Genomic DNA, 17,788 nt, shown 5'->3' on the forward strand with positions numbered 1-17,788 from the left:
CTTTTTCCAAATATTTTGGCTACCCTCGTTTCTTTGTTTCTTATTTTTAATAGAAAGCTCATAGAATGATAGGTTGGCTTCTTTTAGCCTCTGTTTTTATTCTCAGGAGACCGAGGAGAATTAAGAGTTCTACTTTTTGTTATGCCAGTTTGCCCGATTGTCAGCTTACTTTTGGCAAATTAGGAAAATGCTGGCGTCTCCTTTATCCTGCCATTGAGATATCTTCTCTATGTTTTTTTTTTATTTGTATAAGAAATTGGCTTTTTTCCCTCTTTAAATATATATTTTAAACTTTTAGTAATTCACATATGTAATTGTTCTTAAGTTCCACAGATCTCCCCAGTGTATGTATTACTCTGACTTAAACAACGAATCCATTGAGTTCTGGAAAACAAATAAAATTCATTGGGTTTTGAGTTTTATAAGTTCTTTATATATTTTGGATACTGACCCTTTATCAGATAATGTCATTTGCAAATATCTTCTTCCATTTTGTAGGTTGCCTTTTAGTTTTGTTGATTATTTCCTTCGCTGTGCAGAGGATTTTTATTTTGCTGTAGTCCCAATAGTTAATTTTTTAATTTTGTTGTAAGGAAGGATCAAGAGTGTAATTGTGTATGGGTTAAAAGAAGGAAAGTCAGATTGCTATTGGTTTGAGGACTTAAATCCCAGAGATGGTATATGGCTCTCTTATAATTCAAAGCCAAGATTGTAAATTAAGCTGCTTTAAGGAGGAGCACTGTGGATGGGAGAAGGGAATTAGAAAAATAAAAAACGTGTGTCCCCCCACCCTCAAAGGAAAGAAATACAAAAAGCCATTGCGAGATTCTTAAACCAAAGCAGATTTAACAGTGTGTTCTCTCCCTCCTCTACTTTTCTGTGTTGCCTTCTCTCTCTCTTTCTCCCAATTGTTATAAAATTCTTTTTTATAAAAAGATTTGTTTATCTGAGAAAGGCGTGTGCACACATGAGCAGGGGGAGGGGCTGAGTTGGGTGATGGGAAGAATCTCAACCCTGAGCCTGAGTGGAGCCCTAAGCAGGGCTGGATTTCCCAACCCTGAGATCCTGACCTGAGTCAAAATCAAGAATTGGATGCTTAACCAAAATGAGTCGCCCAGGCACCCCTACAGTTGTTATAAAATTGTTACATAAAGTATTTGATAGAAATATTTAAATGCCATTTAAATATAAATTAGAATTACTTTAGTTTTCCTGACTCTAACACCTAGTATGTCTTATCTGAGAGTAGACATTTTTTATTTTCATGAAACTAGAAATAAAAAGACATCATATGTACTTAAATGGTTTTCTTACACTTTAAAACATTTCCTTTTTTTGTGTATATCATCTCTTTCATGCTCTTTGGTAAAAATCTTTAAATTGTCTTAGCTCTGGAAGTAGTTGCAAAGCCTACATCTTGGAAAAATTAGTTGGTATAGATTTTAAAATTCCAAGCTATTTTCTCTAATATTTTTTCCAACTTCAGATAGTACTGGTGGAAAATCAGCTAGCATTTCATTTTTCAGCCACAAGATGGTGGACTTGTACTGCATCCACTGTCTGAAATTCTGTTTGGTGACTTTCTTCAACAACACGTTCAGACCTAACTAAAGATAAAACAGAATGTTACAAAAGTTCACTTTGGGTACGAAAAGAAATTCTTTATAGCAGCAGGTAATCTTTATAGAGATGTCCAGTTTTATTAGAAGGGGAACCAACAGGTTTTCACAAAAAATAAAATAATGCATACAGTAACGCATCTTACTACATTATTTTTAAAAATGTTTATTTAGCAATAACTTCAGTTATTAAAATGTTAGAAGAATAAGAGCAGTATAAGAAACATCCATATATCTTTTACCTAGATTTACCTATTATTAACATTTATTTATTTATTAACTTATTTGCACACCCTCTTTTTATAGATGTGTATTTATTTTAAAACAGTTGAAGCTATAAGTTACATACATTATGACACTTTACCCCTAAAGACTATATTGTGCTTTTTTTTTTTTTAAGGATATGATACTCTATGTATATAGCCACAACACCCTGTCTATTTCAGTAAACTTAACATTGGTGTGATTCTTTTATCAAATCTACCTTCAGTATTTCAGTTTGTCATTTGACTCAGTAATGTCCTTTATCACGTTTTTCCCCCTTTAGTTTACCAGTGTCATGTCAAGTATAACATTTAGTTGTCATGGCTCTTTTTAACTTCCTTTAACTTGAAATATTTTCACAACCTTTATTTGCCTTTTATAAAACATTGGCATTTAACTCCCCAACCTCTTTTAATAGAACAGTACTTCTTTTTTTTCCATTTGAGGTTTGACTGATGATTCCTTCATGATATAGGTCATACATTCTCAGCTTTAATATTGCATAGGTGATGTTGTATCCTTTGGGTATTACATATACCCATGGCCCTTCTCCCCACTTTTTAAGTTTACTTATTTAAGTAATCTGTCCACCCAACATGGGGCTCAACCTTATGCCTTGAGATCAAGAGACCCAGGCTCTTCCCACTGAGACATCCAGGCATCCTGCCCATGGCCTTTTTAATGGTGATGTCTTATCTGGGAGTAAACATTTTTTTTTTTTTTACATTATATTTCTTTTTACATTATGTTTTTGTTCAAGTCATTTAGATATATTGCTTAGAAGAATAATTAGGTGCCCATTCAAGGATGTGTAAGAGCAAACAAACATTTTCTCTAAAGGAAGATACTTAGGAATAGATTAATGCTCCCAGTAGGTAAAAATCTAATTTGACTGTAAGGCTTGAGGTAACACATTTTAACTTTATTCCTTGCAAAGCTCTTAATGCACTATATTGACATTTTATCTGTCCCTGGATTGCCAAAGAATATTTGTTCATTTCTTCGTTGGGATCTGCCAGTCATTCTGGTGAAAGAATAAAGTCTGAGTAGGTGATATTAGACAGAAATATAAAACAGGTATCTCAATTTTAAATTTTTTATGTATTCTAATAACAGATCCAAATAATTTTGTAGTCTCTATTTGAGTTTGTGCTTGCGTTACTAAACACGTTGAGTGCCAAATAAGTTGCCAGGAAAGAATATTGTAAATTCAAGGAAGTGATCATAAGTCTTTATCCTTTGGTTATTTGAAAGATTTGTTATTAAGTGGATAGAAATAGTTTTGTGAGTAGGAAAATTCCCAAAATACTTTTTGTATGTTAGTTTTAGGATATGTATAGAAATTCTCTAGAGGGTGAAATATGTATTTATAAAGAAAATAGTCATTTTGAATATTTGCACCTAATTAATTTCTTTGGCTGAAAAGTATTTGTAACATTAATATTTAGATGGTATAATGCCCTCTAAGAAAGAATATTAATTTGGGGTTCTGTTGGAGAACATGGTGAATCAAAACTTTTTTATGATCTTATACTTTAATCCGTTTACTTTGATTACATATGTATATTACATATAAAATATGTATTTCCCACATATGTATTTCCCACATACTGTAGACATCAAAGCATTTGAGATATGAAATTAGATGAATATAAAATAATTTGAATTCCAAAGTGCCCATTAAATTTAACAGTTGAAGTTGAAAAATTACTGGATTCCTCTGTAAGTTATGATTTCTCCTACCAGCTATCCTGCAGGGTTTGGGAAAGGAGAAAGTTACCTCCCTGTTCCTTCCAGTTTTGTCCCTTGATTTTTACAAAGACATATACTGCTTAAATTGGTGATGGTTTATAGCTACTGCTTTTGACATGTATACATGTTTCTGAGTTTCCGAAGTGCACTGAATGGTGTCCTGGGGGCTCAGAAGAATTCAGTGTGTCTTCTTCCCAAGTGTATGACTTAATTCTGGGAACCTGAGCAGTAAGTATTATTTGATTGAATATAGTTTTAAAAATGGTTTTTATTTTTATTCCTCAGACAAGACACCTCTGTAGATTCTACTTCAGCTGTGAGAGAGAACAAGCAACCTGAAGGTTTGGAATTAAAACAAGGTATGAATCAAGTAGTTAATTTTTATATAACGTTTTCTTGAAGATTATGAACATTTTACCAGTAATGAATTTTCACTGCTGCAGGTCACGTCCATTTTACAGATAAGGAAACAGAATAATTTATTTGGTCTAAGATCAAAAGAGTAAAGAACATTTCCTTTATTTCATGACTCCTTTAGCTACTGGAGTAGTTCTACCATAGTGATATGTGGCTACAGTATCACCAAAAAGCTGTCATCTTGAATAGTTTTAATTTTGTAATCTCTGCTATATATCATCAGCTGCAGTATGTATATTGGAGATTTGGAGATTTGTTAACTGGATAGTTTTGGGTTATATAAGGAAAAACAAAAAAACTTTATGGGGTGACCTTTTTGGTCTTTTCTGTGGAAATACTTTGTTATTACTCTCTTCCTTATTTGTTTTCTATAAGTCCGTAGTTTTTGACATTATCAGCCAGCAGAGGTGAAGTGGTAGTTTGTAATTTATTCAAGCCAAGTAGATCAATAGGGTTGATCTTTCACATGTCTTTTTTGTTTCTCTCATTCTTGTAGGGAAAATTGAAAGTAAAATAAATTTTTATTAGTTACTCAAAGACCACCTCACATTTTTGCTCTGTTCTGATAAAATTACTTCAGAGCAATGAGAATCTCCTGTAGCCAAAATGATTGTTTTACATATTATGTAAGCAACTAATCTTTGATTGGCTTGAAATAGTTTCTCTGAAACTTGAGTTATAAGAACTTATTTGGTAAAGGGAAGTAGGTCATCAGTTTATTTAGGCAGAATTTCTTTTTTTACTTGTGGCCTGGGTTATTGATGCTTAATTGACAAAGTGAAAAATAATTGATAACTTATTTTGTGACTCATTAAATTTATAGATAGAACAAAATTAAGATTTTCTGTAATTCTAATTTATGTATTCTGGGTTTTTTTATAAATACTTCTGATGGTTTCAAGAATTCCATTGTTTTTCAGAAGTCCTCTTGTGTTGTTAACCTCTTAGATAGACCAAAATATATATATATCATTATGTTCTGACTACTTCTGAGCACCCACCAAAGACATAAACTCAAATTCATAGTTTCATTTACATTTATTTGTCATATATAAATGCTAAGCACACATTATTTTCATGTAACTCTTATACCCCATGGGTAATTGGACAGGTCTGCTGTTCTTACTGTCTTTGTTTCTATTCTTTGCATCTAATGAGCAGGCAGTGTGGAGGGTATGCTGTTAGATCATCTACAGAGAGAAGAATGTCATGTAATTGACTTGGTTGATTCCAATTCCTAGGGAAAAAGGAATGGAGACTTCAAAGTACAAATTAGCCAGTGCTGCCTTCTTCCTCTTCTTCTTCCTTTTTCCTTCTTCCTTCTTCCTTCTTCTTCTTTCTTCTTCTTCTTTCTTCCTTCTTCCTTCTTCCTCTTCATTTATTTATCCATGAGGGACACAGAGAGAGAAAGGCAGAGACACAGGCAGAGAGAGAAGCAGGCTCCATGCAGGGAGCCTGATATGGGACTCCATTCCGGATCACGCCCTGGGCCGAAGGCAGGCGCTCAACCACTGAGCCACCCAGGCATCCCGCCAGCACTGCCTTCTAAGGGTAGATGTTTACTCTCATGTTCAGGTACTTGGAGTTCTTTAGAATTCGCTTCCTACTGTCAAAAGCCTATTTTGCTTTGATTTTATGTTAACTTCAGTCATTTAAAAAACAGCCATAGAGGCAAAGAGGGAGAGAAAAATTGCTCAGAGTAGCCAGAACCTATGTAGACCACTCTCAGGTTCACATAGGCTTCATAAACATCAAGAACACACTGTCATCAGTAAGTGATAGCAAGCAGAGATGAGTAAACATAAGATCAAAGCACAGCAGTACCATCTTGCTTTTTTTTTTTTTTAAGAAAAGAGGGAAATAATGACGTCTTCTAGAAAAATGTCTATAACAATAGTTAAAATATAAAATGTTTTGTTGCATAATGGAACAAACATAAGTTATTTAGAATATTCAATTACTTAGAACATCCAGGTAAATATTAGTATAGCAAAAATCTGAACCAGATAGTAAGTAACTTGATTGGAGTTTCCCCAGGAAGCTGAGGTATACCAGGAAATAGAAATCCTAGTAGTCTCAATAAAGATTGTTGCCTTTTTCCCTAAATTAACTAATATTGTTTATTTTTAATATGCAAAACTTGCAGAGTTTATTTAATATTATCTCTAACTTTTCTTGCATAGCTAGCTGTTCGTGCTCACAGTGAGCTCAATAAAAACAGAATATAATACTCCTTGTGAATGTATTGTTGTTTTGTTTAATGGCTTGACCATTCAAGAAAATTCATGGAAGCTTAATTAGAATTACAGTAACCCTTTGTTCAGTAGACCAAAATATAAAGCAGCATTGAATTTTCTTTGCTCTTTCTGAATAAAATAAGTCTTATTATATGACCTGTTACATAGTGTGTGATACTGACACGTTATTTAAATTACACTTTGAATTTTTTTTGGTTTCTTAGCTTCTAAAATACTCAAATATTGAGAAATATTAACTATGAATTAGTTAATTGAAATTGGCATTTTTTGTTTAGTTTTTGTTTCATCTGTCTTGTTGATAAATATCATAAACAAGTTGTGCTGAAGATGAGTATCAAATAACGTGCTAACTTCTCCCATACTTTAATGGTGGACTAATAGCCGAAGATATACCTTCACTGTGCAAAAATTATTTAAATGTAAATTCAATCTACTGGTTTATTGGTACTATAGTAAAATAGGAACTCTTCCGTTGGGATTAGTTTCCTAACTCATTTTTAGCAAGAGGGCAGCTGTATAAGAAAATCAGTTACAGTTTTGCTCTTTATCTTTGGCACAGCTGTGTTTGTGTACATGAGCACATATACATGTAGAAGCCTGAGATCTTTGATTAATTTCCTGGAGGATCTTAGGGTTTGTATTATTGAAAAAGTTTAGCTAAGTTTTAAAAATAATAATTATTTGATTTTATTTTTATAGATTTCTTTATTTGAGAGAGTGCTTGAGAGCAAGGTGGGTGTGGCAAAGGGAGAGAAGGAGAGAGAATCTCACACAGACTCCCCACTGAGGGTAGAGCTTGATACATGGCAGGATGCCCCAACCCCAAGATCACTGGCCAAAGCTAAAATCAAGAGTCAGTCGCTCAACCAACTGAGCCACCCAGATGCCCCTGAAATTTATGTAAATTTTCTAAATTGGTCTAAATAGCACACTATTTTTAAAAAAATGAAAACTGATATTTGTTGGAGGTATTTAATTTGTAGAAAATATTTTTAAAATATCAAATCTCTGCTAATATTCTCTTTATATATTATATATAGATATATAGATCTTATATATATTATTTATAGATATATATCTATAAATAAATTTGCTTAAGACCTTCAGTAGTATTAAAATAATGGTCTATATTTAAATTATTGCTTTAAGCTTTACAACCAGGTCTATGTATAATTTTGCAAATTATTCTCCTTTGTAACGTAAGAATTTAGCTCCCAGTTTTGCATTTCTTCTTGGAAGTGGTCATGAGAAATATTTTTAACTATACATGAGAAATAGCTAAGTCAAGTTTGGATATTTAGGTTGAAGAGGAGGTGAGGTTTTTAACACTCATTTTAAAATATTTGAAGGGCTGTCAAGTGGAAGAGTGATTAGGCTTATTCTATATTGCCTATGAAAATAAAAATAGGAATTGAACACCAATAAAAATTAATTAAAAAAAAAAAAAAGAAACTTGAAAAAAAAATAAATAAAAATAGGGCCAGTAGGTCGACTTATCATTAGATAGATTTAGGTTCAACCTACTTATCTCAAATAAAAGTATCAGAAAATGCATAGGCGGTCTTCCTCATTGCTGATGGGTGTTTGAACACAAGTTACATAAACTACCACTTGGTGGCTCTGTTGTAGAGCAGATTGAAGCAGTGGTTGGATCTTTAACCTTAATCTTGAAGTTTCTTTCTGGTTAGATTTTGTAAAGACTAGTGCCTAGTGCAGTGTCTGTACTTTTTCTTTCTCTATATTTTTTATTCTATTAGGAAATTATTCTTCCTATTAGAGAAAGACATGCAAATATACACACCAAATTTTGCTGTGGTTAGGCTCAAATTCTCCCACTGTTGTTGTGTTTTTAAAAACTAATGTAGTTGCCTCATGTAATTAAATTTTGACCTTGCAGTTCATGAATTAGTGTATGATGGACAGCTTTAAGAATTCTTGTGTTAACAAGAGCTTCAAAAAGTTGAAAGGTAGACTTTAGGGGAAAAATGTTTATCAGTGGTTGAACTGTGTGGTGGAAGTTTAGATATTTTCTTTGGGCTTTTTTCAGCCTTCTAGACTGTGGTCACCAAAGTATAATTATACACTTCAGAGATTGCAGGAAAAAGAATACCAGTACTTTTTAAAATATATACATATTTTTTAAAATTTTATTTAAATTCAATTAACATAATGTATTATTGGTTTCAGAGGTCAAGGTCAGTGATTTATCAGTCTTATATAACACTCAGTGCTCATTACATCACGTGCCCTCCTTAATGCTTATCACCCAGTTACCCGTCTCCCCTACTGTCCTCCCCTCCAGCAACCCTTAGTTTGTTTCCTATGATTAGGAGTCTCTTATGGTTTGTCTTCCTCTCTGATTTCATCTTATTTATTTTTTCATGCCTTCCCCTATGCTCCTCTGTTTTGTTTCTTAAATTCCACGAGTAAGATCATATGAAAATTGTCTTTCTCTGATCAACTTATTTCACTTAGCATAATATCTTCTAGTTCTATCCATGTTGTTGCAAATGGCAAGATTTTTTTTTAATGGCTGAGTAATAGTCCATTGTATATATTTATATATATATGTATATATACATATATAAAAATATACACACACCAATCTTCTTTATCCATTCATCTGTTTTTGGATGTCTGGGCTCTTTCCATAGTTTGGCTATTGTGGACATTGCTGCTATAAACATTGGGGTGTGGGTGCCCCTTTGGATAACTACATTTAATACCAGTACTTCTGAAGTGAATAAATACATATAAGCATATATGTTTTTCTCTCCATTTAAAAATTTCTGATTCCATATATCATTATATTAGTACATATTAATTTATTATGATCTTATTTTATAAGTAAGTAAAAATATATACTGGAGCAGGTACTTAAAAACATTTTCACTGACGTGTTTATATAAGTAATGAAATTGAGAGACTCCTTTTAGACTATCAAAGAATTGATGATGGTCACAGCTTACTTATTACTTGTAAAAATTAGATGTGATGGAAGAGATTTTTGCCAATATTTAGCAAAGGTATTAAATATAAAACTGTATGAGGCCATTTGAATCCTTAAGGTGAGGGATAAATGGAAAAGTTCAACTGATCTTTGCTCTTATTGCTGTTATTGTTACTGCTGTTGTTCTAACGTAGTCCTGCATCAGGAAGAGCAAAAGTGAGTAAGTAGACTAGAATGAAGAAATTTGCAGTTAAAATTGAGTTTTGCTGGAAAGAATTTCATAACCATAGCTGAAGGAATATATATAAGTTATAAGAAGTTAAAAAGATAATGAGAAGATAGTATTAAAGATAATCAGAATGCCCTTAGAGACTTCTGTTGCTTTGTGAAGAAAGAGAGAATGAAGATCATCAGTTAATTAAGCAGCTTTTGGAGGAGTTTTATATGTATGTGTTGCTGTCAAAGCCTCTGGATTGGCAAGTGAGCTCAGTGCTGTGTCTTCCTTTGAAGACCTAAATCGCAGGCATGAGTGTGTGAGAGTGTGGGAAGACTGATAAAAAGTGTTTCAGGCCGTTTGGAGCTGGAAGCAGAGAAGCAGATGGACAACTGATTTGTTCTCCAAGTTTTTAGTCTAATTTCTTTTTTGTTAGTCCTTGATTATTTCCTTGACTGGCTCTAACCAATAAGTATTCATAAAATGCAGCTTCTTAACATAAGTTAACTTCTTAAAAGGATTTTTAGAAACTCATTCTGGGGAAATGACGTCCAGTTCAGCAGTTGGTGAAGTAAAAAGAGATTTATGGTATAACCGTCGGTGCGATTTAAGAATTTACATTTCTCTTCTCAATTCCTTTGAGCTTTTTCACAAGTTATTACTAGCAGTGACACCAAACAGGATCTTCCCGCCTTTTCATCTGTCCCCTTCTGTGTAGTAGTTTCACAAAAGGGTGAGAATTACGTTTTGTGTGGCAGATTAGCCCATACTGTTTCTTTTTTCCTTTTGAAGATCCCTGTGTTACATTTAATTGTGCAACTTCTCTGGATTTAAAAAAAAAAAAAAAAGTCAACTGGCAAGGTTTTTGGGTGCATAATGGTTTGTGTGTGTGTGTGTTATTAAAAATCACATTTTGAAGAGTTTGATTTAGTATATGAAGAAAATGTTTGTTTCCATGTTTCTTTAAATTCTACCCATTCTATCTTGTGATGTATTTCAAAGGATCCTAGACATAGTCTTAGGGCAGCTGGTTTGGAGGTTACACAGTTCAAACCTTTGACAGATGTTTGAATCCCCTTTGGATCCACTCTGGTTTTTAGTAATTATGTTCTTATCCAATGGATTATCAAAAGTGCCTCCTTATATGGAAATATTCCTACCAAAGGAAAGATAGTAAACATTAGGCTTGCAATTATATGTTGCCAGTTTCTGAACTTTTTGCATGTCCTCTACCACAGTCTATAATTTACTTAGAAGTTTTAGTTGAGATATCATATGTAGTATATGGTCTTTTCAAGTTAATTCCTTTCACTGAACAGTATGCATTTGACATTCTTCCATGTCTTTTTGTGGCTTGATAGCTCATTTCTTTTTATTGCTGAATGATCTTCCATTGTATATATTTATTGTAGTTTGCTTATCCATTCACCTATTAAAGGGCATCTTTGTTGCTTTCAGATTTTGGCAATCATGAGTGAAGCTGCTATAATTATTTGTATACAAGTTTTTGTATGGATACAAGTTCAGCTCTGGGTAAACACCAAGTTCAGTTTTGTAAGAAATTGCCATGCTGCCCTTCAAAATGCTGTACCATTTTGTATCCTGCCATGAGTGAATAAGACTTTGCTTTGTTCCACATCCTTGCTAGCATTTGGTGCTGTCAGTGATTTGGATTTTGACTATTCTAATAGGGGTGTAAATGGTATCTTTTTGTTTTACTTTGCAATACCTTAAGGACATATGATGTTGAGCATCTTTTCAGGTATTTCTTTGCCATATATGCATCTTCTTTGGTGACTTGTCTCTTTACATCTTTTGCCTGTTTTTTATTTGGGTTGTTTGTTTACTAATTGTTGAGTTTTATGAGTTCTTTATATATTTCAGATACCAGTCCTTTAACCAGGTGTGTTTTGTGAATATTGTCTCCCAGTCTGTGTCTTGTCTTTTCCTTCTCTTAATAATTTTTCATATTTAATACATTTTTTTAGCTCTTTGTCTCCTACATATTTTATTTATTCAGGTGCGCTTAAGGGACCTACAAGAAGAAGATAAATTCAGTCTGAACCAGCATTTTCATTTGTGATGCTTCAGTGGGCATTCTGATTCTGTTAAGATCTGGGAGGCACTATCGAATATTTAAATTGCATAGATTTTTTTTTGAAATATATTTGGGTTTGGAGTTTGGTTCTGCCACTTCAGTTTTGTGAACAATAGGGCAAGTTACTTGAACTCTGTTCCTCAGTTTCATCATTTGTAAAATGGAGATAATAAAGATGAGTGCCTATTCCAATATGTTGGCAGAAGGATTAAATGAGTTAAGACATGTAAAGTGCTTTAGAGAAGTGATCAGTACATAGTAGATGCTTAGGAAGTATCAACTCTTGTTATAAATATTTCTGCCATCATTATTATTATCATTAGAATTTTCTGCTACATCCCCTCAATATTATCCTTGCTGTCTCTAATTGGTAAAAGGGTCTCTGTGTTGAAATATAGGCTGCTATTATGTAACTCCTGCTCATTTGCCCTTATGTGTCCTTTGGGTTATAGAAAATGAACTTAATATTTTTTTCTTTTTTCTTTTTTCTTTATTTTTTAAAATATTTTTTGTAAATGATGTTTGTTCAGATTTTGAAGCTGATCCCTTCTTCCAACAAACAAATTATGGTTTTGTGTTAGGCACCAGAAAGATAAAATATGGCCTGGCTTGGAGAGAACTTCTCTAATAAAGGAAAACAAAGGTGTAAATTAATTTTTTCTATGTACCTGTGTCTGAAAATAAATTATATAGTCCCCGTCTCTTCTCTTAAAATGGGTGAACTCTTTTTGTTCCTGAGACCAGCCCCTCTGTGTAGTGAACACATTCTCTTTTGGTACCTACAGGTGTTTTTTCTGTTCCAATGATTGCCCCTCTCTCTAGTGAACTATTATTGCCAGCAGCTATTTGACTGGTATTGCTGAGTCCTTATCTTGACGTATCAGCCATGTGTGATACCTATTGATTATTCCTCCTTCCCTGATACTCTCTTCTCAGTCTGCTTTTTGTCATGTTCTCCTCTACCTGACTTCTAAAGGGTTAGTGTCCCACCACCTTCTCTTTGGACTTTTGTTTTTAAAAACACTTTTTAAAAAATTCTTAAAGGATTTTTGTTAGAGAGAAAGCTCAAGCCACGGGGGAGGGGCAGAAGGACAAGCAGACTGCCCCCTGAGCACAGAGTCTGACATGGTGCTCAATCCCAGGACCCTGAGATCATGATCTGAGCCAAGACTGAGTCACCCCGGTGCCTCTGGACTTTTTCATTTTCCTACATCTTATGTAATTCTAAGATTGGCAGCTACAAATTTATTTCTCCAATTCATACTTCTTCCCAGCCTTTTATATCTAGCTTACTTATTAGATGTTCAGTAAGTATCTTAAAAGTTAATATGTTCCAGAGTAAATTCTAGATTGTTCCCTGACCTCTCTCCCCCCACCCAAAGCAACAAAGAAGAAAACAATACCACTCCCCCTCCAAATCTTGCTTCTCCTACAGTCTTCTCCATCTCAATGAATAGCAGTAACATTCCTTTGAGTGTCTAGTTCAAGAATCTCTGTTTCATTCTTGAGTGCTTTCTTTCATCTCTGTCAACAAATCATGTCCAGCTCTACTTTTATAATATTCAGAATCCAACCATTTGTCACCTCTTCTTAGACATATTTTTGTGGTGTTGATTCTTTCAACATGCTGATTCCTCTATTTCTACCTGTGCTCCCCTGTAGTCTCTTCCATTTCTGAATGACTATAAAAATTAAAAACTCAAAATGGTCATGTCACCGTTCTTATCAAAGCCTTCCCATATCTTCCTATCTCCAACAAAATCTGAAATCCTTCCTTCCTGTGGCCAGTACAAGCCATATGTGATATGGCCTGTCACGCTCCCCCTTACTCATTCTCCTCCTCCCTTTTCAGTTTCCTCTGGCACTACAAGTACTGTTTTGTCAGGGACTTTGCTTTTGCTGTTCACTCTACCTTTATGCTCCTCCCCAAGATAACCATGAGTCTTCCACATGTCATTTTGATCCTGGTCAAATGTTACCTTCTCTGTCTAAACTATTTAGCACTACTTTTTTTCAGAATTCATTAACCTCTTAATAAACCTAGAATTTTGCTGAGCATTGGTGTCAGATATACTGTATTATAGTTTTGTAGAAGTTACCTTTTCTTGAACATAGAACTATGATGCTCAGGCACTTGGGTGGCTTAGTGGTTGAGTGTCTGCCTTTGGCTCACGTTGTGATCTCAAGGTGCTGGAATCAAGTCTCGCATTGGGCTTCCCATAGGGAGCCTGATTCTCCCTCTGCCTATGTCTCTGCCCCTCTCTGTGTCTCTCATGAATAAATAAATAAAATCTTAAAAAAAAAAAAACTATGATGCTTTATCATGTGTCTAGTTCGCAGCATATCTCAGAGTATAAATGTGAATCTGTCGTTTGTGAGTACAGGTTTTAGTGCTTGTTATTCAATTTGTCCAAATCTGAGAAACTCATACACCAGGATGTACTCTTATTTAGGTCAACTAGTTGTTCTTTAAGATGCGACATCTCCAGATCAGCTGTGGCCTTCCCTACCTACTTGTACTTTTCCACTTCTCTTACTAAATATCACCTAGTTCCTACTGCTGTTGCCTATTTAATTACTTATCTGATCCTTTATAAAGACTGGCAAGAGGTCACTGTTGTGCTTTTTCTGCTAGAATGGTGATGTCTTCAGAGGCAATAATATTGATACTAGCCTTTTATATATTCTCACTTGTGTATTTTATTCTGTTAGGCTCACATATTTCTGAACTAACTTTATCTCTAGCACCTGTCTTTCCATTCTGTCCCTTACACTTGGAGTTGTTTCTTCTGTCAATATCACCTAATAGATTCTAAGACCTACTTCATATCACATGTTTATGAAGATCTCCTTGACTTTTCCCTATTGTCTTTAACACTCTGAAATTCTGGCATACTTTATATTTGTACAGTTTAGTACTTGAAGGTATCCATCCTGTCCATATTTTAAGCAAACATAAATACCACAAAGGCAAAATCTATGCCTTAATCATGCTACAAATACTGAGTTTACCTTACCTGTAGCATTTTGTAAGGCCTGTCTCTTCTCTGGCCTCTCTAGCATTATTGTGGCATTAATAGACATTGAATGAATATTTATTGATTCTTGGAGTAATCTCTGAATTTATCATTTACAAAAGTTAGGTTTATAGGCTAGAGGGCACTTAGTTATCCAGAAGTTCATTGTGGGTTTGGTAGAATTCTAGATAGTTGTTCTGTATTAAGTTGTTTACATTTTCTTCTGTATCTTAGTAACAGTGTCATGATTAAATTTTTAATATGGTGGTTAACATGATACACTTAAATTTAAATCAGTAGTTTAAAACATGAAGGAATAACCCAAGTTCTGCCTGTTTTGCTGAGAGGAAGATTAAAAGTCCTCTACAAAAATTATTTTTATATACTAAAAAAAAACCAATTGTTTCTTTTCTTTTCTTTTCTTTTCTTTTTTTTTAAGATTTTATTTATTCATGAGAGACACACAAAGAGAGAGAGAGAGAGAGAGGCAGAGACACAGGCAGAGGGAAAAGCAGGCTCCATGCAGGGAACCTGATGTGGGACTCATTTCTGGTCTCCAGGATCAGGCCCTGGGCTGAAGACAGCGCTAAACCACTGAGCCACTGGGCTGCCCCAATTGTTTCTTTTTCAGAAAATAAAGTTTTGGTTTCTTGAAAAGGCTAGAACTCACTAGAACTGTTGCAAGTTGACTTTCTACTAGAATACAGTAAAGTTGTGTTCCTTGTAAGTTAAAATTTAGTAAAACCAAACTTTTTTGTTGTCTCAGAAAAGAAATCCATGGAAGCATAGCATTGCTGTCCAATAAGCTATGGACTTTGTTACTAATGAGATTCTAGCAGGTTGATAATACTAGAAGCCTTGGAGAGTTAAGAGATTCTACAGAGAAGGACCTAGAGGGGAGGATGGTAAAATGTGCTGTTCTAAATGGCATAACCACTGAATGTGATTAACTTAAAATTAGAGGAGAAAAACTAAAAGAGAAAACAAAAGACTTTAACTCTTTTGATAACCAGCTCTATGATTGCCTAGTAGGAATATAGGATTTTGATTTTCTTGTATTCTCCTCCAAGATATATATATTTTTAGATATTGCCAAAAATGTTACTTATTTAGGGTTTCTGAATAACAATCAACTTAAAAAAGAACTTTTTATCTTGGAAATTTTTAAGCAAAAATAAGAAAAAATAGCATTAACTTCCATGTACTCTCTCCTACTTCAGTTATCCACCTGTGACTAATTTTTTCATCCATACCACTGCCTGCTTCATATTGCTAGATTATTTTAAAGCATATTCTAAACATCTTTTCAGTTGGTTTGTAAATATCTCAGTGTTTGTATCTCAAAGATTAGAGATCTCTTTTTAAGCATGATCATAATGCCTTAAAAAGTTAACATTTCTTAATATTAGATATTCAGAGAGTTTTCACATTTAACCTACTATTCATTGGTTAGTATTGTGATATTAAGATTGATTGGTATAAGTTGTCACCCTACCACCTAACGGCTTTAATAGCTACTAATTATTGTTGAAATCCATCATTAAAGGTTACAGAATATTTTTAAACCTTAGGTATCCAGGCTCAAATTTCTTTGGTTATCTTTATATATATATTTTTTTTAACTTTTTTTTTTCTTTTTAAGAGAGAGAGGGATGGGAGGGGGGAGGGACAGAGGGAGAGGATCCCAAGTAGGCTCCATGCCTAGCATGTAGCTTGACATGGGTCTTCATCCAACTCAGAACTCTGAGATCATGACCTGAGCTGAAATCCAGAGTCAAATGCTTAACTTACTGAGCCACCCAGGCACCCCGTCTTAGAATATTTTGTAAACTATATTCGTATGAATGGAGATCCAGATAAGCTCCCTACATTATAATTGGTTGATACTGAGTTTCTTTTTAATGTGTATGCTTGTCCTTTCCATCCCACCCTCCTTTACCTCCCTCTCTGTGCAGTTTATTTCTTGAAGAAACCAGGTTGTCCAGAGTTGCTCAGTTTAAATTTTGCTGATTGCATCCCATTGTGTTATTTAATATTATTTTTCTTTAACTTGGTAGTTAGATATAGAGGCTTGATCAGATTAATGTTCAGTTTTTTGACAATATTTTAGAAGCAATGTCGTGTCCTTGAGGCACATAATATACCACAACTTCTCTTTTTGTGATCATGTTCATAGCCATTTTGATATCTTGTCCACAGTGGCTGATAGGAAAGCTCTTGATTTCTTGAGTCTAGCTGTTGTTGGTAATCTAGCTTTTTCTTCTGGGGATTTTTAGGAATTTCTTTTTACCCTTGAGTTCTGATTTTTTACAGGATGTATCTTAGATATGATACACTGCAGTTGGCAAGCCTTTTCAGTGTGAAGAACTTCTTTACCTCAGATCACTTTTTTTTCTCATATTTCTTTATTTTCCCTCTCCACTGTCTCTTTTTTTGTCTTTTGACTTTATCACTTTAGTCAATTCTCTGCTCAAATATTACCTTACCAAATCACATTGATCACTCTCTGAAAGCATCCTACTACTGTCTTCTTATCTTGGCTTTATTTTTCTTTATAAAACCTGATACGAATTTATAGAGTTTCCCATGACTTAAATTTAATGCAGAGACTTTTTTTTTTTAATTCACTGATGTTTCCTTAACTTTTAAAACAGTGTCTTCTACATAGTAGGTGCTCAGTAATATTTGCTAAATTAATTATATTAGGTTTTTGGACTCATAGGTCATTCATCTTCATCTCTTTTATAGCATATTTTAAACATATTTTTATTTCTTTTCTACGTTTAGAGCATCCCCCCCCCCATTTTTTCCAGTGTCTTCCAGCAACCACTGAATGTTTGCTCTTGATAACTATATTTTAAATTCTAACATTTCTTATTCTCAGGTCTTCTTTCACTACACCCTGTACTTTATGTCTGTAGGGTCCACTTCTGTCTCTCTCTAAATATTAAATAGACTCCTCCACCCTTCCTTCTCCCCCATTGGATTATTATCTTTGGTCCCTAAATTTTCTTTATTCATCCTTTGTTTGTCTTGTTTCTTCATTTATTGTAGCTGGGTTTTTTCTGGAAGCTGGTTTGGGTTTCATCAGTAACTGTTTAGATATGTTTTTCTAGGAGAGCTCTTTAAGTGGATGAAGTGGCCTCCCAGTAGAGTGCTTGAGCTTATGGCATGGAGAGGGAGGGAAAGTAGGAAGGGT

General features: G+C 34.0%; 1 protein-coding gene across 1 annotated transcript in view; it reads left to right on the forward strand.

Annotated features, from left to right (window-relative positions):
- The window catches only part of CAAP1 (caspase activity and apoptosis inhibitor 1), a 49,492-nt gene that overhangs the window by 22,820 nt on the left and 8,884 nt on the right, over window positions 1–17,788 (forward strand). The window contains exon 5 of the mRNA XM_041764116.1: window positions 3,921–3,994. Coding sequence (XP_041620050.1) covers window positions 3,921–3,994 — 74 coding nt within the window. The remainder of the gene's footprint in view (window positions 1–3,920; window positions 3,995–17,788) is intronic.

Source organism: Vulpes lagopus, chromosome 7 (assembly GCF_018345385.1).
Source record: "Vulpes lagopus strain Blue_001 chromosome 7, ASM1834538v1, whole genome shotgun sequence".
In the NCBI taxonomy this organism is placed as follows: domain Eukaryota; kingdom Metazoa; phylum Chordata; class Mammalia; order Carnivora; family Canidae; genus Vulpes; species Vulpes lagopus.